Source organism: Pelobates fuscus, chromosome 8 (genome assembly GCF_036172605.1).
Source record: "Pelobates fuscus isolate aPelFus1 chromosome 8, aPelFus1.pri, whole genome shotgun sequence".
Taxonomy (NCBI): Eukaryota; Metazoa; Chordata; class Amphibia; order Anura; family Pelobatidae; genus Pelobates; species Pelobates fuscus.
In genome coordinates, this window is record NC_086324.1 from 87,831,885 (window position 1) to 87,858,704 (window position 26,820).

The window sequence follows — 26,820 nt, forward strand, 5'->3', positions numbered from 1 at the left end:
AATAAATCTATCCTTTTACTCTTTGACCTATAACTGCTAAATTTGGAATCCTAGACATATGAGTTATTCCCAGAATCACGACAAATAAAGAATCTATTCTGAAATATGTTTCTTTAAGGCCTTTAGTGGTGTATAAATTATTTTAAACATATTTTCCCAATTACAGTAATACCCCTAGGTACCTTTAAAGACCCAGTAAATAATACATAAGGAGGCAGTTAATGAGAAAGTGTGAAATTACAGTGAAACATGTCCAAATGTTAAAAAAGTCACTGAAACATATTAGCTCAGAAACATTTCAGCCAAGAATGAGTTAAGCAATGTTTCTATGAAAACTAAACAATTGTATTATTTGAAATAGGAAAGAGAACCAATTAACATAAAAAATTCATGGCATAGAGGCACTGACATTGCTAATGCATTATTTCATCCTTTCTTTCTGGATAGTCTTGTATATTTGCTTTTAACTGCTTGATTTGGACAATGTAATAAAAAGGCAAATTAGGTCAGCCTTGTGTAATTTTAATGGTGTAACCATTAGGCTTGGTGAAACATGATCTTGCAAAGTAGTTCCAAACTATTTCACTCTATTATTATAAGTAAAACAATCTTGCAATGGTTTTCAGGGAACCTTTCAGATAATACTTTTAGGGTAATCATAAGGACATTTTGATATTGTTAGGTAATGAATAATTGCCGTGCATATTGCTAAAAAAAAGAATAGGGGGTAAAAAGCGACAACCATTTCTAATGATCATACTGTTTTGACAAATTATAGGTATACCCCATGACTGAATGTTAATTCCTTTGAAAACTAATTTCAGACACAGAAAGTTCTCTTCATCAAGTTGTGAAATAAAGGTAGCATAGCAGGGAACAATCCTCAATAGGCACGGTACTGTAACTTTTTCGTTTTTATGAAACATATAATCTATGAAAATGTATACAGGTTCTGTTAGAAAACTCGAGCACAGTCAAAAAATATCATATTACTAGGGTCTAATTTATTTTATGTAAGAGTTGACTGTGAAATATCCCATTTGAGTTAGTAGATGGAAAAATAAATCATTTTCCATCTTGATGAATAATAGATCCATATGGCACCATTCTCTGGGCAAGAAAATGTATACAGGATTCTGTGAAATGTGTGCAAAATACTACACCAATGACATTTCTCTTGGCATCTTAATGTATCAGTAACAGAAGATGAAGCTAAATAGGAAGATGGTTGCACTGAGCACAGAGAGCTTCAGGTAAGTATATCTTCCTTCTTCCTACCCCTCTGGGTTCAACCATACTAGAAGACGTGTCACCTTTTAAGGACTGCTCAAATTGCAGTTCTACTTTCAGTAGGTGGTTATAAGAAAGCCTTGCTTTTAGCAAGATATTGCAGATTTTGCCCATGCTAACTTGGCTAATAGTAACTTGCAGAGGTACTGTCAGTTGGATTTAATAATTCACTTTGTTGTTGAATTGCCCTTATTGAATAACCTTTGTAGATAGATTGATTGACAAATAAATACCTATAACTGTAGATATCCCAAGCACATAGCCTACAAGAAATGTGCTTGCATTTTAACATTTAGATCAAGAGTAACATTTCCATGTACTGTAGAAGACTGTAACAATGTCTTTGTTTTAATAAAATATGCAAATCGTAGAAAAAGAAATACGGTCAAGGTGTCCTCTGTCTTTCCATTATTGGGTTTAAAGTGCATGGCATTAATGTAGTACAGAGTTGGGCAAACATTTGGCACTCCAAATGTTGTGGACTACTTCTCCCCTGATGCAACATAACTCCATTATGTGTGCAGTGTATTCCTTAGCATACTTTATGAAAATGCTCATTTAATCAAAAGCAGCCTTACTGCTATGAATAATAACTAGCCAATTCCCACAAATTGTTTGTGGTTTCTGTGATTCCATCCAAGATGAGGATAGAACATGCCAAACGTCTGGTGTAAACTACTTTTAAATGGGAAAGTTGACTTTCACAGTGACAATTGCCAGCTTGTATTTTTTGTTGGAAGGAATGAAAGAAAAGCTTTATTAGGGAATAAATAATTCCTCATAGAACATTTTCTGTTGTCTTTATAACTTGTGTTCATTTTTTTCCAGAGATCATAAAAAGTATATCTGAAATACAACTGGAGAGTGTCCTCCAGTTGCACACTGAGGAGTTTAATTACTAAACTGGACATTTTTTTAAAACTTGCAAATGAAATTGTAAATCGTAGGCCAAAATGTCAGAACAGCCAGTTCAGTGAATATCACTTTAGTATTGTGAATGTATTAGTTAGTGATTAAGTTACAATAATTAGGGGGCGTGGCTAACCGCCGAGCAAGATGGAAGCCTAATTCCTAGCTCTGGCACACGGGCTCGCAATCCAACCTAATCCGCAAATGTAGGACGCATCCTGCACTACCAAAAAACGACATGGCACTGCACAAGAGTAAGAAGAACACCGCCAAGGCGGAAAAAACAAACTTCTTCGGCCAAATCGAGCACAAAGAGGAATGGGCCTTCCCCACACGTGGAGAGAAAGAGACAGACAGACAAAATATGGAGGCCTCACCTGACTCGGAGAATATCACCAAACACTACCTATTGCAAGCACTAGATACGCTATCCCAAAAGCTGATAACCACATGGCAACATATAATGGCCCCCCCAGAAAAGACGTGCAAGAACTGGGCAAACTAACGTCCCACATCGAATCCAAAATGGACAAATATGCCATAGCGCACAATAATTTAGCCCACCATGTGGAACAATTGGAGCACAAGCTAGAAGCCACCGAAGCAAAACTAGCTGATCTTGAGGACAGATCCCACCGAAACAACTTGCGGCTTAGGGGAGTACTGTAAACCATACTTCCAGCCAATTTATTGGCCTACATATGAGGCCTCCTGCATGCCTACGCACCTGAAGTGCCGGCGGATATGACACTGGTCGACCACATCCACAGAATCCCGCGCGCCAGGTTCCTGACGGATACTGCTCCAAGAGATGTCCTCCTCAGAGCCCATTACTACCACATCAAGGAATAAAGCCTCTGAGTTAGCCAAAATAAGCCTAAGAGGATAAGCACCAGAGGATTACCCAACACAACGGTCAAGATTTTTACAGACCTTTCAGCAACAACGCTACACAAAAGAAAATAATTCTCCCAAGTTACCAACTCTCTACATGTCAATGGCATCTGCTTCAGATGGGGATACCCCATGAAAGTCATAGTTACAAAAGACGGAACCACCACCATAATCACCTCTCCGGCAGAAGGACTCCGCAAGCTGCAGTCTTGGGGCATCACTGAACAACAACCCAAACCTCACACTTTACCCTCGGGGAGGCTACAGCTCGATTGGAACAAACCACCCAGCAAGAGAGTCTAACAGTGGACACACAGCAAGTATACACACCCAAGATGGCAACCCGTATTTACCCCACGGACAGACCTCACTTCCCCTATTCATATGCACATAAAACGCTAACATACCGTATATTTATTTGCATGCTTATCGGACAAAATGTATATAGTTAAACCAGGCCTCATGCCATAGGTGATACAGAGGGACTGTGTGCACAGGATACATATGTTGAAGATAATTATCTGGGGCTCTGAGGGGGAAGGGCCAGGAAGTGGGTAGCACAAGGGGGTAAACATGAGGCTGCAAATGAAACAATTGTTTTTTTTACTAAACAGCATCCTAATGGCAGCCATGTATATAGATCAGGGATGACAGCGTTTTCGCTGTTATGACAACCGCAATGTTAGTGACCAATACTATCATGGCAGACAATCACTGACTAGGACATGAATAGGATATATAGATCTATCTCAAGCTGTAGACTAAACCTGGCCAAAATGCCCCCTCTGACAATCTATTAAAACCACAACCCCCCTCCCCCGGTCCCCCAAACAACGGCACTGCTCAGGCAAAGCCATGCCCCACAGGAGCCACAGGTATAAAACCCACAACGAGTGTATCATCTCTTCCCATCCATTAGTATGATACCACACACAAAGATACCCTGTACTGCCCCATATGGGGGTTTCGGGCGGCCGGGTCCCTAACTGATCTCCACCATGGAGGATCAGGCCAGACAGCCCCCTTCCTTAGAGGCTCCCTGCTACAGAGGCCTGGTCCATGAAGGTACGACATGGACTGACTCATGCTAGCCACCTAGAGCGAGCCAAGATCAGGGTATCGACTCTGGATTCGCGTCCATGTGGCGCGACGTCGGGGGCATCAGGCTCATACACACCCTGCCAAACCTCCACCCAACACCAAAGAAATCCATGGCCTAACATAGATCCTGAGACCCAATGCAGTGACAGGAAGCAGGGTATTAAAAACTGAGTCCCACTGAAGGAAGATTGAGCACCACTACTACAAGACAAATACTACCACTGGTATGATTCCCCATGCGATAAAGCCGAAGAGGGATCAGAGGGTGAGATATACAGCCACATAAGCCCACGGGTGTGCCCTACCATATTGTGAAACCACATAAGGGCCCAATAGCCACAAACCAGGTGACCAAGTGTCTCCAACCCCCTATGATACCCCCTATGGTACGACAATCATGTACCATACCCCCACAGGTGACTCTGTGTAAATATTTTGTTTTAGGTTTTTCCAAGTTTCACACTCTCCTACCCCTCCCTTACCCCACACCTCTACGATTCTATGGCCCTGCTCGTATCTCAACCCATACAGGGTTTAAAGCCAACACAGAAAACTTACAAAAATAATTCTACATTTTAACCTATTTTATTTACTTTTGTATTTTATCTATTTTGGTTTATTTGTAATAAATATATATTTTCAGTCCTACTCTGACTACCTCCACTTCTGCTTCCTAAAAAAAGGGTGGTTCCCTCTTTACAGGCACCTAAGTGAATATACCCAGAGCCAGGTTACATGGGCTCTGGTAAAGGGCAACTTCCCACGCTATTAAAGGGTAAAGTGTAACCAAACGGCACAGAAGCATTTGAGATTTAAGCCTTGTGGCGAAAGTAACCTGGATTTTGGAGAGGCCTGCTTGCCATCCTCTTGCCCTGTGATTATGGCCCCTGGGGTGTACTGCCTTTTAAATACACTATTTGTGCATATTGGGACTTAACACAATGCCCCTTTCAAACATGTGGTGGCGGCCATCTTAAATTGTCCAGCAGTGTTTTGTCGTCGAGTGTATGGAACTGTTTTGGGCATGGGACCAAGTGCACGGTGGGGAAAAAATAAGACTTCCGGGAATTTCCTGAACCCGTGCTCTGATCTTGGTGATTTTTGGATATGTTGTTCACCCAGATCAGGGCTATCCAGGAATGTATAATGTATATTTATGGGGATATGTGGTGTTTTGGGATGTTTTATGTGTTTTGTGAAAAATTGGGTTTTTCTGCTTGGGGATAATTGAGTTACAGTATCTTACTCAGTTATCTCCCAAGCAGAAGGGAGGGTTTGTGTACATTATCTGGGAGCATCTAACTGTACAATACTGTTCTGAATGGCTTTGTAACTTTGTGTCCTGTGCTCCACAAGGTCCACCTGGGTGGTAACCATGTGGGGAAAACTGTATAAAAGAAAATAAACCCTCAGATCTGCTGAGTTCCTGTTTAACCCTCAACATAGAGCCTCATCTCATGTGTGGGGGAAAAGGCTGCATCTACACTGGGGGTTTGCTATACTCTGTATACTCCCCTGGGCTATAATCACTAAGCTATTTTAAGAGCTTCTTCCTGCTTGGAGGAGAGGTTCACCCACTGGATCCTTGAGCCTTGTCATAGGTTCAGGGTGGGTAGAGGACGGCAAGTTCCCAGCCAAGCTGCGGCGGTTCATGGGATCTGCAGTGCTGATGGTGTCTAGTGCGGTCCTTGGTAAGCACTAGGAGCATCGATTGATGGAGGGTCCATCACAAGCCTGTTCTAATAGAGTATCTCTTCCATTGAACACTTTTATTTACCTCACTTACAATTTAGAGCGCTCCACTAAAATATATGCCATAGGTGATAATTTTGTTCAAACCATGGCATATATAATCCTTTACAGAAAACTATAAGGCTGGCAACATCCCAGGAAAGAGACTAAACCCAATACCAGACAAACCAATCAAGACAGATAACCGACATACCAAAAGCATACCTGACGCCCCACCAAATTATGAAACTACAGTCCCATAATATCCGAGGGCTGAACGCCCCACACAAAAGACGGGTGCTCCTAGAAGGGGCAAAAAGAGGAAATATTGATATACTCTGCCTATAGGAAACCCACTTTGTACATAATAATATACCATCCTTCAGCTCCTGGGATTACCTGATCCAATATCACGCTATGTATTCCTCAAAAACTAGAGGTGTTTCCTTTCTGATACATAGAAACATAGAAACATAGAAACATAGAATGTGACAGCAGATAAGAACCATTCGGACCATCTAGTCTGCCCAATTTTCTAAATACTTTCATTAGTCCCTGGCCTTATCTTATAGTTAGGATAGCCTTATGCCTATCCCACGCATGCTTAAACTCCTTTACTGTGTTAACCTCTACCACTTCAGCTGGAAGCCTATTCCATGCATCCACTACCCTCTCAGTAAAGTAATACTTCCTGATATTATTTTTAAACCTTTGTTCTCTAATTTAAGACTATGTCATCTTGTTGTGGTAGTTTTTCTTCTTTTAAATATAGTCTCCTCCTTTACTGTGTTGATTCCCTTTATGTATTTAAATGTTTCTATCATATCCCCACTGTCTCGTCTTTCCTCCAAGCTATACATGTTAAGATCCTTTAACCTTTCCTGGTAAAGTCCCTAACATTCGAACTACTGCACATTAGAAAAGACCCACAGGGGAAATACTTCACTGTAGAATAAATGATGCCACATACATTGTAGTAGGCAAATATGGTCCCAATGTCAACTAATGGAATTTTCTACACAAAGTGCTAAACAAAATTCCCATACAGCAGACAAGCTCGCTGCTGATATGCAGAGTCTTAAACAGCTCAACACAACAGCTCCCAAACAGGCTCACAGGATCAAATCACTATTACCTAATTGCAAAGTCATTACCAAGTTAGTGTCAGAATATGGCCTATATGATATCTGTTGTTTTCTCCACCCCAATGATAGGGAGTATACATACTACTCTTCAGTACATAAAACGTACTTGAGGATTAATGTGATACTCCTGTAGAGAGAGATGCTCACATCGGTAGACTGCCAAATAGGAGACATAGTATGATCAGACCAGGCTCCGATGGATATATCACTGAAAGACACATCTAACCACAGAGGAAAAGCCCCAATGGTACCTAAATGACACCCTACTCTGTAACAATGACTTCAGGACCAAGCGGACAGGAGATCTTACATGCAACTTTAAGGAAAATATGGCACCTGTGGTTCTACCTACAACCAACTGGCAAGCCCATAAAGCCGCCATTCGTGGAATGCTAATAAATAGAGCATCATACTTAAAACGACCCAGAGGAAATACCACAATTTACTTAGGACCCTTAGAGACCACACAAACGCTCATCTCCTAAACCCCACTGACTCCCTCCAGCAACAAATAAACCAAACACATACACAAATTAACAAGCTACAGCTTACACTCTCCAAAAATTGAAGCTAAAAAATTATACACAAGGTATAAAGGCCAGCAGAGCCCTGGTATCACTGTTATGCCAGAAATAAGCACAATCAAAAATACCCCACCTATACAACTCCTCAGGCGTTGTCAGGACATTAACAACACTATGGTGGAGTACTATACCTCATTATACAACCTAACGACCCCATGACTCACCAGCCATCACAGGACGAAATACACATTTTTTTAGCCCAAGTTACCGTCCCAACCCTAACTCAGGCAAAACAACACTCACTCATGCTCTCCATCTCTCTCCAAGAGACCACTCACTGCCCTTGGGAAAATTGCCGGGCCCAGGCTTTACAAATGACTACTATAAAAACTTCTTCCATGTCTTGGGTCCTCAATTACTAACCACCCTTAACCATATCATAAACTCCGGGGAAATGCCCTCAGACATGTTGCTGGCACACATCACCACATTACCTAAACCGAGAAAATCGCCAAACAAACCTCAAAATCTGCAACCCATATTGCTCTTGAACACAGACACCAAGATTCTAGCAAAAATAAATGCCACATTTCCTATCCTTAATCTCAGCTCTCTTCTCGATTCCCTCGGCTAAGGTGGCAAACAAGGGATTTGTGTCGCCCTCCTTTAACAATTCAAATGGCACGCGCCAAGGCTGCCCCCTGTCATCGCTACTATACATCATAGCGCTGGAACCACTGGCACAGGCAATATGGGACAACAACTCTATACATGGTATTAGAGTGAGGGAGAAAGACTATAAGATAGCCATGTTTGCGGATGATGTTATGTTGTCCTTCACAAACCCAGAAACATCGCTCCATGCCTTCCAAAAATATTACAACAATATAGTGCTTTCTCCTACTACAAACTTAACATAACAAAAACACCTGCGTTAAGTACTCATACGCCAAAAGCCATGTTAAACTACAACAAACATCCGCATTTGAATGGAGGCAAGATAGCCTCACATTCCTAGGGCTTAATCTCACCACACACAAGCACGGCTTATACCGAGCAAATTGCACCAAAGCACCTACCAACATCAAACTACAAATCCTAGGCTGGGAATATGTATCCTGGATGGGTAAGATAGCAGCAGTGAAAATGCTCATACTACCCAAACTCCTATACCCTTTATGCACATTACCAATACACCTACTCACTTCCTTCTTAACAGAAGCCCAAAAGGTGCTAAACAAATTTGTATGGGACAACAAGCGATCCAGGATAGCTGTCCAAACCCTATATCAAACATTTCACAGAGGAAGCATGGGACTCCCAAATCTGGCCACTTATTATAGAGCAGCTGAAAAACGCGACACACCACCCCCTTGGCTACACATTGAGGCTGCACATACAAAAGGCCACTGTCTTACCTCTCTGGCCTGGATACTACCACAACATAGAAAGCAATACCCAGACATGTTACCCATTATGTCCCCCACACTGAAGACGTGGGACAAATATAGAACAACCCATAACCTCCTCGAGAAAATCTCACCAGCAATGTCACGCCGAGCATTTGCTGCACTGTTTCCTAACTTGTAATGTAATTAGTTGGTCACAACATGGCCTAATGCACCTCCACCAGAACCTGGACAACAATACACTCATTCCCTTTAAAACCTTTAAAAACAACGTATCACCTTCCCGCCACTGCGACATTTACCTACCTGCAGATTAAATCATGGATGATGAAGAATAAGGAAATAAGCATGAGATGTGAAGAGGGGCAGCAGCTGTTGGAGCTGGAGACATTATGCACACAACACAAACCACCCTGACACATAATATCATCCTTATACCAGACCGAATACCAACAAACAAACATCTGTGTGCTGCCCTTTCTGCGAGCATGGGAAAGAGACCTTGAGAAACAACTAACTGATGAACAATGGGCAACAATTTTTAAAGATAATAAGAGACTCACACTCTGCATGTCCCCCACTGAGATAGCGAGGAAATTACTGTATTGATGGTATATGGTACCCTCTAAACTGTCAAGGATAGACCCCACAAAAAATGATGCTTGCTGGAGATGCAGCTGATCTCCAGGCACAATGCTCCACATGTGGTGGTCATGCCGAAAACTAAACATATACTGGAACGAAATACATAACATTATTCGACAATGCACAGCAATTGACATCCCACAACTCCCAGAAACGTATATACTACAACTCATCCCAACCAACATACCCAAAGCCAAACAATATCTAATCTACCATATTCTCACAGCAGCCTACACCGCCATAAGTAGGACCTGACTGAGGCCAGAGGCCCCCCACATAGGGGTGTGTATTAAACTCACACATTCCACAAGAAGTTATGAAACCATGGCCAGATCCAGGATCGCACCCCAGAAGTTCTGGGGTGAGGGTTGGAAAATGTGGGATGAAAATACCACAGCCTCCAACAAAACTCAAAGCAAGGAGAATGAAAAAGCTGTAAAAAGCAAAACATACAATAAGACAGCCTGAGGAGAGAGAAGCTATATCCAAACCAGGAGCCGTGACAAGGCCTCTGCCCATTGACACGAATGCCAAGACTCCCCCTCCTCCCTCCCTCCCCACTCTCCCCCCCCCCCCCCCCTCCTACCCAATTGCTAATGTAGACTAGGGATCAAAGGTACTTTAGTTATAAAAGTGGAAAATGAGTATGCAAATGTAATGTATATATTCACAAGACAGAATGCAAAGTGAGCATTTTGAAAATTGTCTAATAACAATGTGCCTTATCTTGCAACCTAAGTACATGCGCTGGATAATGATGTAAACTGTGACATACATTCACATTTCCTTAGTTCTTCTTTTCCGGCCTACATTTTAAGAAATGTGCTTGCTTTTCTTAACCCTTTAAGACCGGAGGGCGTACTATTACGCCCTATTTTAAGCGGCTCTAAACACCGCTGGGCATAATAGTACGCCCTCCGGTCTTAAAGGGTTAAGAAAAGCAAGCACATTTTTTAAAATGTAGGCCGGAAAAGAAGAACTAAGGACATGTTATGTATCTGGTGTTGTAGTCTAATCATTGTAACTTTTTAATTTTTGCATTTGCAATTTTACAAGTACACAGTTTACAGAGTTGTGCAAAGTCATGCATTCGTATGTCACAGTTTACATCATTATCCAGCGCTTGTACTTAGGTTGCAAGATAAGGCACATTGTTACTTACCTGGTCGCCGGCGATCCTACGCCGGCGATCGCGGTTGGGGGGACTCCCAGGGAGCCCCCCGCAGCATTCCATCCTCCTTCAGCCCCCCCGGGCCATGTGAGAGTTCCAGAGTGTGACCCCACAATCACATGGCCGGGTTAGCTGCCTGCTGTTTTGCCAGCAGGGGGACTGCCTGTAATGACAGGTAGTCCCCCTGCTGGCTGGAAATAAAATAAAATAAATTAATAAGTGTAAAAAAATAATAATAATATACTTAGATCATATATATATATGATCTAAGTATATATATATATATATATATACACATATACATACACACACAGACACTGTCTAGGTGTATTTTACTATTAATATATATATATAATTATATATATATATTAATATCAAATTACACGTAGACTGATACTGATTAAATATATATATAATTATTGTTATATATATATATTTATATATAATATAAAAAAATATGTAAATACGTTAAAAAATTAAATTAAAAAAATAATTAAAAATAAATAATTAAAAAATATATAGATGTGTTATTTCGTTCTAACTGTATTGTGATATTAATATATATATATATATTTATATCAAAATACACGTAGAACGAAATAATATATATCTATATACATAAATATATATGTATATATCACTATATATATACCTATATATAAATAAAAATATTGAAAAAAAATTATATATATATATATATATATATATATATATACATATGTATATATATATATATATATATATATATACATATATTAATTCTACACATATATTTATGTAATATTTTTACATAATTAAGTATCTTAATTAATTACAATAAGCGGGACCTGCCTGACAACCCATGCCGAAAGTAAAGGGAATTTAATTTGCTAGCACTATATTTAACCCTATAACTTTCCAAGACACCATAAAACCTGTACATGGGGGGTTTTGTTCTACTCGGGAGACTTCGCTGAACACAAATATTAGTGTTTCAAAACAGTAAAATGTATTAAAACGATGATATCGCCAGTAAAAGTGAATCTTTTTGCATTTTTCACGCACAACCAGCACTTGCACGGACAATATTATTGCTGCGATACTTTTTACTGTTTTGAAATACAAATATTTGTGTTCAGCGAAGTCTCCCGAGTACAACAGTACCCCTCATGTACAGGTTTTATGGTGTTTTCAAAAGTTACAGCATCAAATATAAGGTTTGTGTTTCATTTTTTTCACATTAAAATTTGTTTAAGTTTATATTTTGTAGTTTGGTTTTCAGACCACTAAAATGTAGTGTTTAGCCAATGCATTGCAAACTATTATTTATAATAATATAATATAGTTTCCCTTCAACTTCAAGAAGAGAAAGTGTCCATTTTATCCCAACAATTAAAACATACTTATTTAGGTTATTAAATGTATATTTATTTATTCATTGCATATTATTTATGTATGAATATTTTAATCATATCATGGATTTCTGTAGATTCACATGCAAAAAGCAGGTGAATTTGTTTAACAAATTTACCTTTCAAAGGATTGTGTTTAGAATGCCTACAGTTGAAATGTGGTATTTGATAAAAATTCAAATCCTAGATTTTATTTTTGGTTTATATATGAAAATCACTGATTTTAAAGACGACAATGGATAGTACCAAATTATATGGACTGGTTTAATTGGCATAACTATATTTTGGTTAAATCTGACTTAATTAAACATGTGAATTGCAAATTAATTTGGCATTCTGACTAACTGTTGCACCTCCTGTGCACATCTCCAGTTGAAATATGGTATTTAATAAGTATTCAAATTCTATATTTTATATATGAGTTATATGTGAGAATCACTAATTTTAAAGCAGGCACTGAATTATTATTATTATTATTATTATTATTATTAATATTATTATTAATAATATTATGATTATTATTATTGGAATTTATAGAGAACCAAACTATTCCATAATGCTTTATAATATTATAAAAGTCTACATTTTACAATAAATGAGACAATTACAAATTGTTATAGGAACAATAGGTTGACGAGGGCCCTGTTCGAAAGAGCTTACAATCTAGAATGGTACTGAATGCAATACAATGATTTAATAGGAATTGACATATTTTGATCAAATGTGCTTTTATTAAATGTGAGAAATGCAAATTACGTTGACATTCTGTCATTCTGATTACGTTTTGCACGTCCTGTGCACATCTGGACTATTGGTGAATGGTTTATTTTTTTCTTTGTGGTTTGCCACAGTATACACATTGTAAATTCTGTATTTTTTAGTGAATAACTTGGTTTTAGTTATACTTATTCTATTTCTTGTTGAGTTTGATTATAATAGTACACATATTGTGAATGTTAAAAATATAAAATGCACACCTTATTGTAAAGCAGTGAGTGAAATACAATTTGAGGTTTGCTTCCTTATCTCAATGCCAGTGACAATGCTTGTTAGTGCACAATACAGACACATACAAGGTGAAGAAAGTAAGAGCAGACACAACACTGTTTTACAAAGAAAGGAGCCTCAGATTCATTCTTTAGTGAGGAGGTATGCAATTGCAAAAAAACTCTATATTATTTTAATCTCCAACCTCCTACACGTGGAATGGACTACTAGGAGGGAGCAATTTGGGTTCCCTTTAAGTTTACAACCACTGAGATTTTAAGGTCTAATTTCCCAAAATAGAAAAGTTTCTTATAATTTAAATCCACATCTGACCACTTTTGTTGTGTATTGACATAGATGTTGGCTAGGGGATTGGCTAGTGTTTTGTTGTATGCTTGTGTATTGTAATTCCACATTGGAGCATGATTGATGAAGTATGATGAAGTATCTTGTTTAAGTATGAGAGGTCTCAGTCTACTGCACTGTCAACTCTGTTATTACTCCTGATGAAAATATTCTGTTTCCCACTTCTACTACTACTTTCTAGCCTATTTTCTTCTTTGATTCCTTTTCAGCTGCTGAAAATAAAACCCAGTAATGAGCGATGTGTACTTGAAAGATCTGCTTCATTTTTCTGGTGCAATTACGAAGCTTCAGTACCATGTTTAGATATCTGCTCCATAGCTTTCACTCCTATGAGTTCTCCAGACTCTAGACTATCAACAGGACTGCATCTAACTCCTCCAAATGTCAAAAATGTACATCCAAAGCCAAGCAATGAATACAGCATCCCAAGGCCTCGTGTAATTCTACTATACTTGTACCAATCTTTTCAATGTTGTCTTGTGCACAAGTTGCATGCTTTCATTCTGCATATGAATTTATTCTTATTATTGGCATAAACCATTTCCCACTGGAAACCATAAAACGGAATCAGTCTCCACCTATACAATAGGAGACAATCTGCTGATAATGTAAATTTTCTGTTTTGAATGCATTATTATCCGTCTCAGTGTACTCATTTTGTCCTAGTCCTTAAACAAACCCACGGTCCTGGAAGTGTAACCTCTTAGCTATCGTACTGACTTATACCTGCACTTGGTCACAAAACATATACTTTTCTTATCAACAAGTAAATTATCTTTCTATTCTGAAATCAATATCTCTAGTTCCCAAACCAGATTTATAAAAAATAAAAAACATGACATAGGAGAGGGAAATAGTGGTTTTTTTTTAGGTCCAGGTAATGCTATGCAGTCCATTCAAAGATTGGTTGTTAATTAAAATTCTGTCTTGAAAAAACCTAAATTAAGGATTGACTTACCTATGTAGCTATATTTGTTTTGATGCAGCTGTTCACGTTTTTTAGCTGGGGAAATCAATTCCATTGATATGAAAAATAATAACCAATATATCTGTAGTCCAGGACACAAAATCAATTGAAAACCACTTTGAATCCCCCAAAATATAAATGTCTATTTTCCAAGTTATATTAAAATTTTATATTATTATATTTGTATTATTCATAACTTTATTGCACTATTTTAAATTGCACATTATAAGAAATCAACAAAACATTTCTTTATAAATTGTCACACAGTGTGCTCATATGTTTGAAGGCTGCTCTATATTAATAAAAAATGCATTTAATGTGTAATAATTGGAGATGATTTATTAATGATAGAAAACTTTTTGTTTCTTTTTTTTAGATTGTATTGCAAGAATGGATTTTATTATATTGCTTGTAGATGTTATAAATGGTATCAGCAAGACAAAACAAAAAAATTCTAAATATGACTGATGACTGATAACACAGAAATATTACTGAAATGTACAAGTCACATATCCACAGTACCAAGTGCTCTGCCATAGTCCCAATAAATCAGAGTTGGCTTACAGTCACACAGCAACATACATGTGTAGTATGTGGTGGCCACTAGCCAGTACCCTCCGGGGTCCTCGTTCAAGTCACGGGTGACAGATACTTTGAAGTGACTTTGAATGCAGTAGTGATATCTAACAACGCATGCACAAGCTCATCTTTAGAAAGAATGCATAATTGTAGCTGTAAATGAAAGCTCAATATTATTAAAGGGACCCTCCAGTGCCAGGTAAACATATCCGTTTTCTTGGCACTGCAGGTTCCTGCAGTGCCCCTCTCCCTTCCATCCCCATCCCATGTTGCTAAAGGGGTTAAAACCCATTCAGTGACTTTCCTGAATCAAGTGCCGATGTCCCTTGGTGCTGGGTCAGGCTCCGCCCACGCTCCTACCCCGCCGACATCAGCCGGCGGGGGAAACCTAATGCACATGCGCGGCAATGGACGCATTCGCATTAGACCTCCCCATAGGAACGCATGAATCAATGCTTTCCTATGGGGATTCCAGCGACCCGGAGGTCCTCACACATAGCATGAGGACGTTCTGGGTCGTTTAAAACACTTTTCGGGTTTTAAGAATCCAGAAGTCCCACTAGTGGCTGTCTGATAGACAGCCACTAGAGGAGGACTTAACCCTGCAAGGTAATTATTGCAGTTTATAAAAACTGCAATAATTACACTTGCAGGGTTAAGGGTGATGGGAGTTGGCACCCAGACCACTCAAATGGGCAGAAATGGTCTGGGTGCCTGGAGTGTCCCTTTAACTAATGAGCAAGAACCAGCGGACCACACAGTAAAAACCCCACACAGAAAAACGCCCACACAGAATAAAGTCCACAAAGAAAAATGCCAACATGGAATAATATGCACATATAGAAATTTTCCCATTTATGAGCATGAGCATGAATAGGTAGATTACCTACATTTTATTTTGCTATCAGTATCTTATGATTAAAATATCTTGTATTCATATGCAACAATTTGCATTGGGATTTTAGAATGTATAATTTAATAATAATTTTGTTATATTATACGTATACGGCTTTAACCCCTTAAGGGGAGAGGCAATTGTACAAGTTCTGACCAAAACCTAGAATTTGAGCTATATATGTCTGTTCAACCATAATTTACCTCTTTTATATGCCAAGGGGGGATTTTAGCCTTGTGGGCTATTATGACAGTGTTTTTTTTTTTTTTTCTGTGTGCAATTTTCGTGTGGGCTTTTTTTTGGTCATCGTTTCCCACACGTTGGAGGAGGCCAGACTAGTAGGGAACACTAAACTTACTTTATTATGGATGACAAGGGAATATATATACAGACATCTATTTACAGTAGGGATGTATACAAACAAGACCTTGCCAGATAAATTCAATCTCCATCCACCCAAGGAAACAACTGAGCAGCTCTAGCTATTACTGTGTCTGGCCATCAGATAAAAACAAGTGAAACAACAAAACACATTTTCTCTAGACAAAAATGCACATCGTGTAACCAACACCTGTGTTAGAATTCCTTGGGGTGAGAATAAAGATAAAACAGGAGCCTCTGAAGGCTAAGCTTTTGTTAACACAAAGGAGATATAGACAGATCACTGCATGTGAACAGTAAAAATGGTGAAGAATATCTACATCACCTAGAGGAACAATTAAAGATGCTGCCTTATTAAAAGCGTTCTCATTCGTTTCCATAATTACAGAATATTATGGAAAAATCAGCAATAACCTGTAACAACTTCAAATATAATTGTTGGTTTGGGGGGCTTGGGATCTCTAACAGAGTGAAAGTGTCCCCAGATGTTTAACTTTAAGGGACAAGATACCCTTCATGTGAAAGGGCAGAATATGCCTTACAAATCAAGAATACTTTGTCCATCCAGTATGCAGGTGACCACTGACAGCAAACCGCATAATCATCTAATTGTCCATCAGAGCAGTGTATGATCAAGGGCAATGCTGGCAATTAAAGAGTCTATATCTCCTTCTCTGTTTATCTTAAAGGTGAATGAGACTATTAATTTGAAAGAGAGGACCTACCTTTTTTTTTTTTAAACTGTTACATAATCCTTCAATCTACATGGGATCGCCTGCCCCTGTGACTCAATTCATTTCAATTTAATTTACCATGCTCAGTGATTTATGGACTAATCTAAGTTACATACAAATGTTTCTGAAGGATCAAGATTATTATAACTAGGACTTAACCCATGCGGTGCTGGGTATAACCATGTTAAAGAAAAGCCTGCTACTGCGTTGAATGCTGCGTTGAATTATATTTTTTATAAATTTAACTTTTTTGTCTTTTTTAAAAACTGTGACACTTTGAAGTGACTGTTTTTCTTCAAGATTTTTAGTGGCTTGGTAATTCACTGGCAGTAATATATTTTTTACCCTATTCCTTTGAGTGGCGGACTCTGCTGCTTTACATAATTGATTTGATTTTGTGGGTGGACCTTCTGGAGTTAGGTCAACCAGGATAGTACACCTGAGCTTAAATATTAAATTCACTTTATGGTAGTTGTTTCATATATTCAGGTGAGTTGCTGGGGGAAAAAAAACATAAAGTGCTTTGATGGGGAAATTGTATGGCCTAAACCTAGCCCTATATGAAACATAGAAACATAGAATGTGACGGCAGATAAGAACCATTCGGCCCATCTAGTCTGCCCAAATTTCTAAATACTCTCATTAGTCCCTGGCCTTATCTTATAGTTAGATAAGCCTTATCTATCCCATGCATGCTTAAACTCCTTTACTGTGTTAACCTCTACCACTTCAGCTGGAAGGCTATTCCATGCACCCACTACCCTCTCAGTAAAGTAATACTTCCTGAAATTATTTTTAAACCTTTGTCCCTCTAAAAGAGAAGTTGCTCAGGAAAGTTGATATTTCTGTATGATCACAGAAGCCTTTTCGGTTTGATTTAGACAAATAGTTGCAGTAAATATCCTTTGTAGTTTGTTTCTGAATTTGAAACGGGTTGAGTAGAATACTAGTAATGAAAATTTTCCAAGTCTCCAATAGATCAATAATATTTGTGATTATTAAAACCATCAGTATAATTTTTACCAGGAGTGGGGTTTGAACCCACACAGACATTTGTCCATTGGATATTAAGTCCAACGCCTTAACCACTCAGCCATCCTGGTGCTATGTCCTATATGGCCTACAAAAATCCCTTTATGACACGCTAAGTCTAAACCTACACCTAAATGAGTTTTATAAATCACATTGTAACACAAACTCTTTTATCATCAGTGTGAAATCAGAATTTGTACAGTTTAAAATGCATGTAATACTTTTATAATTTAGATGTTTTGTTTTTTTAGTTTCTTTTAGTTTTTTTAAAAAATGTTGTGATAAAGTACAATAATCCTTCATTTTGCCCTTTTAGGGAATTGAACGGACGTTAAATATTTTGAAACATTTATAAAATACTTGATCTTCAGAAAAGCTCTACAAATGTGGCAATAGAAGTTATTTGGTCATTTACATGATTCCCTGAAAAAAGAAACATAATTTGTGAGAGTAATTGCCAGAAAAAGCAATGACATTTGTGTTTAAATGCAGAAATGCAAAAGCTTAAAGATGACTTCACCACATGGTGTGAAAGGGCCCATGGGTTAAAACAATATATTCCTAAATTATTTTGTAAATACTAATTTGTAGTTACATACTTGCAGTACTCTGCAGATAAATAATCTAACATCCTTTAACCTCTATGGTTTGTACATGCTGAGAACCCTTTTGCATGTATGGAAAAATACATTAAGCATAAAGTGTTGAAAGATTATTTCATTAAATGCAATGCAAAGAAAATGTACAAAGGCAAATTGAACGTTTAGTATATCTCACAATGTGCCAAATATTTTCAGAACTGATTCTTGGCAAACATTTTAGAAGACATTTTTTTGTTCAAATAAAATAGCTTTTGTTGTAAGTCACTGTAATATTTCAATGTCTTAACACAAGCCATTTTATTTGTGATGTTCTACAATATTCAGATATCCCTACACAAGAATAATAAAAATATGGATATTTTAGTTTAAATAGAAATTGTACTTTTTAGGATTTTTAATATTATGTTTACTCATCACCTATATTTAGCAATATAACAAGAAGCATTTTATTAGAGAGACCTAGTCGTCTCTCTTAACTGAGAGAACGAATAAAAACAAAAATGAAAAAAGTGAGGACCCCTGACATCCTCCAAAATAGATAGTCTCAGCAAGTTGCTTCCCCTCTCTATCGCCCCATGGGTAGAGGGGTAGAAAATAGCATTTAAGGAGGGCTCAGGAGATGCTAATACTCCTGGTCCCTGTATTAATCAATATGGCTTGCTTCAGGCCCTGGGGCTGTCTAGTATTCAGGACCCTATATCCTAGACCTAGGTCATACATGAAGTAATTTTAACCCCCCCCTCCTCTCCAGCCCCCTACAGGGCCCTGTAGATAATGTAATCTCTTGAGGCCTATAAACAAATAATAACTCATTAAGGGTTCAGGAAATACCCACTCTTCAAGGCCTTATACAATTGTAATTGTACCCTGATAGACTCCAGAAATGTCCAGTGATTTGGGCCCTGTGTAAAATCATGATGGTCACCTGCTGCACTGATTTTCAAGAAGAAAAGCATGCCTTCAGGTAGAAATGCACTTCCTGTTCTTACATTAAGAACTCTCTATAATGGCCTAATGCTGTATCTACCAGAAAACCATTCTGACTCTCCAAATTAATTTTCCACCCCACCTCCTACACTGTATAGCAGGATTTAGAGGGTAAACTTCATAACTAAATTGTAGAAGTCCAGTCCTCTGTAATTTAACAGATGTAACTTACTTTCTATTGGCCCACATGCAGACATAATTTGTATATGTTGGTGCCATTTTTAGTAAGCTTTTTTTTCAGAAAAAATTCAACGGGCCCATATTCTAAGTGGGTTGATGAATCATTTTATTTATCTATTTCACCATTGTAATGTAGCTATTTTTCCTATTTAATGCATGTGTAAAATTGGTTGTGAGCATCTCTACAGCTGGACATTTAGAAGTTTGACATCGGAGTCTGTTAGACACCTGTGTGAATGAACACCACTTGGTGGACAAAAACAATATTGCACCTTACAGGAAATTACATTTTAGGATACATGTTTTTGTTTATTACACATTAGTCTCGAAGAGGCCTATATAAACCTGTTTTTTTTTTTTTATATATAAATCATTGCAATATCATGGTTTCACCTCACTAAGAGCATTTGGTAAAATTCATGAATTCATGATGTATTGAGTTGCTTGATCGACCTTGTATTCTATTGTACAGAACTGCAAAATGTGTTGGTTCTTTCTAATTAATAATAGTAAATACAATTCTATTATCTGTGTTCCTGAGCTTGAGTTTATCTGATTACTCTCTTTCAGCTGTTGCTTGTTATTTCACTAGTATGATTTCTTGATTCTATGACCTTGCATAATCCCTGTTTAAACTATATGATTACCTGACATCGGGTGTCTATTACCATCATCTAGGAAGTTTGTGTGTATTTCTTTAAGCCAAGGTCTCTTTTCTATTGCTAAATCCAATGTTTTCTGCCCTACCAATTAAACTGCTGATTGAAATATTGCAAGACAAGTGATACCATATGATCTCTAAAGAAGGTTATTTCCCAGCACTTCTGTAAAGGATAACTTGATACATTAAAAAGTAATAAAAAATGTACATAATCTTAAATATTTTTGGTTCCGTTGATCAACAGTCAATGTCTAATTGTCTAATTTTATATTTGTATGTGCTAGTTATACATCCCGTGTTTCAAATTTGTATTTTGCTGAGTATATAACTCAACTACAAAAATGAAAAAGTAGATATAAAAAAAATTGAACAAAAAGCTACACAGATTCATATAGTGACCATGTCACACTATATCACACAATACAATAAAAAAGGAGTATATTTGTTTAATCCCTAAATTAGAATGTATAGCCAGAGACACCACCCTAATCTGTAGTTACAAAAAAACACACAAAAACAGTAAAAAAACAAAATATTCACATTTGTAGTAATCTTCAATTTAAACCACAAGATGCCAACCAATAGTGTTTCTGTAGCAAGTTACCCTGTTGTGGTTCTAGATTACCTAAGAGTGTGCTTTATTGTAGTTTTGGGTTTTGGATTTCTTGTTACCGACTTTGGCTTGTTTAACCGTCTACCCACTGACTTTGGCTTGTTCATCATTTGTCCTGTTTTCTCCTACGCTTGATCGCGCATTCTCTCTAACTATTCTATACGTTAAATACAGACATTTTAAGTGTTATGCATGGTAAATATCTCATAAGCTGATTAGGGACTGTGAGTTTTGAACTCCCCTACATAATCGTGACAGCTCTAAAGCTTATATATTTTGGAAATTCACAATGCAGTATGGCACATTATAATAAAGTCTCTGAAAAGTCTCATAATAGAAGAGATACCCAGTCAATCTGATCTGCAAAATAAATCAAATATCCAAAGTGTGCTCTGTAGGTTACCTTTTATTAAGATACAATAAAAAAACTCTTACAATTGATCTAAATTGCACTTGCCCATCTGAAGGTGTAATTCTGCCAAACATGTTGATAGAGTTGAACTGCATTCTCTCACTTACCAGCTATTCTTGGGGCTTGCAAACTCCACTTGTGCATAAAAGTATACTCTTCAAAAGTCTTCCTGTCTGAAGATCTACATGCCTTCCAGCATGCGGAGGATCCAAACACAGAAGACATAAAAAATGTTGGACTGAAAAACTATTGATTACCTTATTTTATAATAATATGTGAAATTTTATATATATATATTATTATAAAATAAGGTAATCAATAGTTTTTCAGTCCATAATTTTTTTTCCACTGCTCAGGGGACTATGTCTTTGTTTTTGTACATCATATTAAGCATCACTATAATTAAGCCTTGGATAGAGGCCATCTGCGCATACCAACCTTTTGAGATTTGTGAAGCTGATATTGTACAGCTTTGTTGATATATATGGGGCTCATCAAACTGAGAAGTGTGGAGAGATGATGAGGGAATTTTAGAACAATTATATCTCCAAAGTGTTTTTTTCTTTTGGACCCTAATCCCTCTGTCCCTATGTAATCTCCTGATGTACATTTTTTTCTTAGAAGTGACACATTTATGGTGTGTATGAGTATATAGCAGAGCTTTACATACATATAGGTCCACAAGTGTATCTTTAAAGTCATATTAAATATCATACAATTTGTCCACACCCTGGCCATACCACCTAAAATTTAAATCCTCCTTTTAGGCTATTTGACATTTTGAAAAACATTCGACATAGCAAGGCTGTAAACATGACAGGCAACCATTAGGATATATTATTGTAAAAAGTTAGATCTACATGTGTCACATAAAATATTTAACATTATATTTTTTCAATAAAAGAAGGTCAACAGAGACTGGATGATCCCCTGACCACCTAATTTTAATATTTCAAAGTTTGAATACAGATAGCTAAATCAGTGACTTAGCAATTTTGACTGACAGTAGATTTCTCGGTTTTGACAATCCACAGCTTACATTTTGTAATTTATTTAGAACCTTTGTTTTCTACATGATTAAAAGTGCGTTGTATATCCATTTAGCAATAACGAATCAAAAATGTATCATTATCACTCTACAACCATCGTGAATAGTGGCACTAAACATATGCTCTGCATCCCACCTTGTCTCTGAAGTTACACAGAACTGATTTTCATATGCTTTATTAGATATTTGCTTGTTTGATGTAATATTCTGAACTATTATGTACATTTATTTAAAGCCTCTCATTCTATTCTTTTTCCATTTAGGCTGGCAGTGTGACACCTAAATCACCTTCAACTGATATTTTTGATATGGTTCCATTCACTTCCATCTCCCCTGAATCTACAACACCTACTCGGAATGGTACTCAACTGCCTCCAGTACCCAGCAGATCAGCTGAAATGCGTATGTATTAATATATTAAGTAATATTTTACTCTTAATCATAAGGGATATTTTTAGATACTTGTTATGTTTATATTTTAGTTTTTTAAAGAACTATAACTGGTCTTAATTGAAATCCGGTGCTAGTAACCAATCAATAAAGTTTTATTTAAACTTTTTTTTTATTAGTTTTGGCTCATATTGCATAACAGTTATCAAAGAGTAAGTTATCCAAAGTGTAAGAATAGTTTTATAATTATTCTTTATTATTCCATTAAAATTGCCAAATTGTTTGTCAAAATGGAATAGCGATATACACAATAAGTGGTGTATCTTGAATTTGTGCTGCACTAGGCACGACTAAATTCAGGCATCTCCCTAATCTAAATTTGCACCACCACTTCATATCAAGGCCACTTTTTTGACTGACAGATGCACGCTCTCATTGATACATGCACTGACATACACTCACTGACAGATACACAGTCATTGGCACACACACTGTTAAAAAAACAACACTTTCACTGACAGACACACACACTGACACACCCACTCACTGACAGGCACACACTCTCAGATACACATACTCTGACATACACTCACTGAAAGACACACACTGACACAAACATTCTCACTGATTTGACACACTCTGACAAGCACACACATTCACTCACTCACAGACACACATTGACAGCCAAACACACACATTGACATACACACACTCACTGACAGAAAGACACACACACACACACACACACAAACACCCTCACTGACAGTCACACTCACACACTCCCTGACAGACACACACACTAACTAACAGACACAGTGACAAACACAGGCATACTCACTAAAAGACACAGACACACACACACTGACAGACACTCGCTGACAGACACACTCACTGACAGACAGAGACACTTGCTGAAAGACAGACACAGTGACAGGCACAGACATACTCACTGACAGATACAGACACACTAACTGACAGAAACAGACACACTTACTGACCGACACAGACACAATGACAGACACAGACACACTAACTGACAGACACCGACATACTCACTGACAGACACAGACATACTTATTGACAGACACACACACACACTGACAGATATACACATTCACTTACAGCCACACACACACACACACACACACACACACACTTTCTCATACACTCACCCTTGCTGGACTCCTTGCGGGGCTGCTGATCGGGCAGACAGACGTGGCTGCTAGCTTCTGCGGGCTCGGCTGGCTGAGTGAGCGGGCGAGAGACACTAAATGAAGATGGTGAGGGGACTGAGCTCTTCTTGCTCTGCTCCCTTGTGCACCACTGGGGCCGGAGTGACATCATATTCCGGCTCCTCCCATCATAGAAAGGTGCGCAAAGGAGAGGAAGAACTCAGGGGACTGCACTCCATCACCGCTCGCCTACACTATGAGCCAGCCGGCCACCTCTTGCTCCCCCCAGGACGTGAGGCAAACAAAGCACTTGTCTGGGCACTTAGGGTGCCATTCCCCCCCCCCCCCCCAAAGTGCCACCCTAGGAAAATGCCTTGTTTGTCTCATGGCAAATACAGCCCTGTAAACAATGTCCTGTCATTTGTAAAGGAAAACTACACTTAATGTTTTAATGTCAACGTATCCTTTTGTACTATATTATTTATACCAATAGCACCAATAAAATCTAAACTTGATTTTTGTATCTTATTTTGCAGTGTCAAGCTTAGTAGGCAGATATAGCACGGCTACAAAAAAAATTAAATACTACATTTGCAGAGCTTTTGCTTACATCACAGATTGAAGGTTACAGAAACCCAAGTGAAATGGTAATGCTATCAGGTGATAGATGATGTGCAATGCATTATGTTCTATAGGGATAGTGCAGTGTTTTTTTTTATCTGACTTCCCCATCTGGTAAGCAACAGAAAGCTGACAACTTTTCATCTGGATTGTGATTGCAGAAACTTCTTTCTATTGTTGGTAAATGTGGTGCCCCAAAGTGTTCTTTAGAGACCCAAAGTGTTGGAATGGTGGATTTGTAAATGCATCAACATCATTAATCTTTAACTAGTAGAAAAATATGACATTGTTATTTCCTAAGCTGTCATTAACTGCACTTTTGATATTTACTAATCGGTCTAATTTAAGAGTGATGTTAATGTCAAACAGCACTCCAATATGGATTATTACTCTTTTCTAATTTAAGCTTGATGCAGACTAATTTTAATGTTTTTGTTTTCTTTATAATATCTTTCTTTTCTTTTCTTTATTTTAATGAAAAATACACTCAACGTATACATCAACAAAGTCATCTCTAGAAATTTTAATCAGCTTTTATCTATAGACAAACACGCAATACACTTGTATTCACATCTGACAATAACATTTACAAATTTACAAGTACACATCGCTTTGGGTATAGGGGGTTCTATTCTCTTAGGAGTAATACTCAAGGGTTGCATAGATCTTTAAATTTTTTATCCAGTTTTCATAGTCAAGCTGTTTGGCTGGATCTAATCCTTGTGTTCTGTATAATAAGGTGGCCATCTTTAGTTGGAACAGCACTGGTGAATTCAATAAATCTAAAATGAATGGCTTTAAAACCTTCCGATGATGTGCGATGGTTACTGCAGACATATAGTGAATGTATAGGCATGCCTCATTATATTGAAGGTTCCCAATTTTCAGATGCAGAATAGCATTTTCAGGAGCCTTAGGTATCGATTTGTTTAACAATATCCCTAATTCAGTGAAAGCTTTTTTCCAAAGATGCTTTACTATTTCACATTCCCACCAAATGTGCATAAAAGATCCAAGATACTTGTGGCATCTCCAACATATCGGAGACTAAGTATTGTACATTTTAGATAGCCTAGCCGGCATTAGGCACCATCTATTCATTAATTTAAATAAAACTTCAATTCAATTTAAACAATAGATGTATTTACATGCTTTAGGAAGCACTGAGTTCCATTCATCTCTTGTCAAATCTATCTTTTTTCCATTTTTCTAATGCTGGTCTGGCCTTTGAAGCTTCTGTTTTCAGTAACCCTCCCCCCCCCCTCTCCCCCCCCCCGCCCCCTAAATTTTGAGGCTACTTTATTTATTGATTCATTGTTAAACAATGAGTATTTCTCTTTTGCTCCATTTGTGGGAGTGAAAATAATATGTTGCGTTAAAAACTATTTCAGTCTCATATAATTAAACCATTCACCAGTAGGCAAGTTTAATTCTGGTACTAATTGTAAGAAGGCTTCATTTCATCTCTCATTATTAACTGTTGCACTCTTATTATGTCATTTTGCATCGACTTGTTTAGGGACAGATCTTTTATATATGATACAAAATAAATACAAAGTCCTGCTGTGTGACCCAAAATATACTAACACACTCTAACACCTGTGTGCTCACCTCTCTATACACACAAAATAAAAACTATACATACATAAAAGGAATAGGTAGAGTACAGCTGGTTTTCAGGTATAATATCATTCACTGTGAAAGACAAAGAAACATGGCCAAAGCCTAGTGCAATATAGTTTGGTCAGTCAAATAGATTTTTTTTTACTCTTATGGTATGGTACTCACAAAGATGGAGCCAATATGAGAGGCTCACCACATGTGCAGGTGGGGAGATTAGAAGGGACCCCACTCCCTTTGGTGATGCTGTAGGAATCTTCTTCCTCGCCCAATAATTGCACTGAACGTAATTTCCAAAGTAAGGAAATACTTTATTAGTACACAGCAAATGATAAAATTACAAAGTAAAAAAAAAAAAAAAAA

General features: G+C 37.7%; 1 protein-coding gene and 1 non-coding gene across 5 annotated transcripts in view; one reads left to right on the forward strand and one right to left on the reverse strand.

The window, feature by feature from the left end:
- GULP1 (GULP PTB domain containing engulfment adaptor 1) overlaps positions 1–26,820 on the forward strand; it is a 670,190-nt gene that overhangs the window by 591,386 nt on the left and 51,984 nt on the right. For 3 of the 4 annotated variants that reach the window (XM_063430126.1, XM_063430128.1, XM_063430127.1), the window contains one exon: positions 22,918–23,056. In XM_063430126.1, coding sequence (XP_063286196.1) covers positions 22,918–23,056 — 139 coding nt within the window. Of the gene's footprint in view, positions 1–13,772; positions 14,001–22,917; positions 23,057–26,820 lie in introns of all 4 variants that reach the window. The other variant, XM_063430129.1, reaches the window with a different exon arrangement.
- TRNAL-UAA (transfer RNA leucine (anticodon UAA)) lies at positions 18,140–18,222 on the reverse strand. The gene has a single exon. It is a non-coding gene; the product is annotated as a tRNA-Leu (tRNA).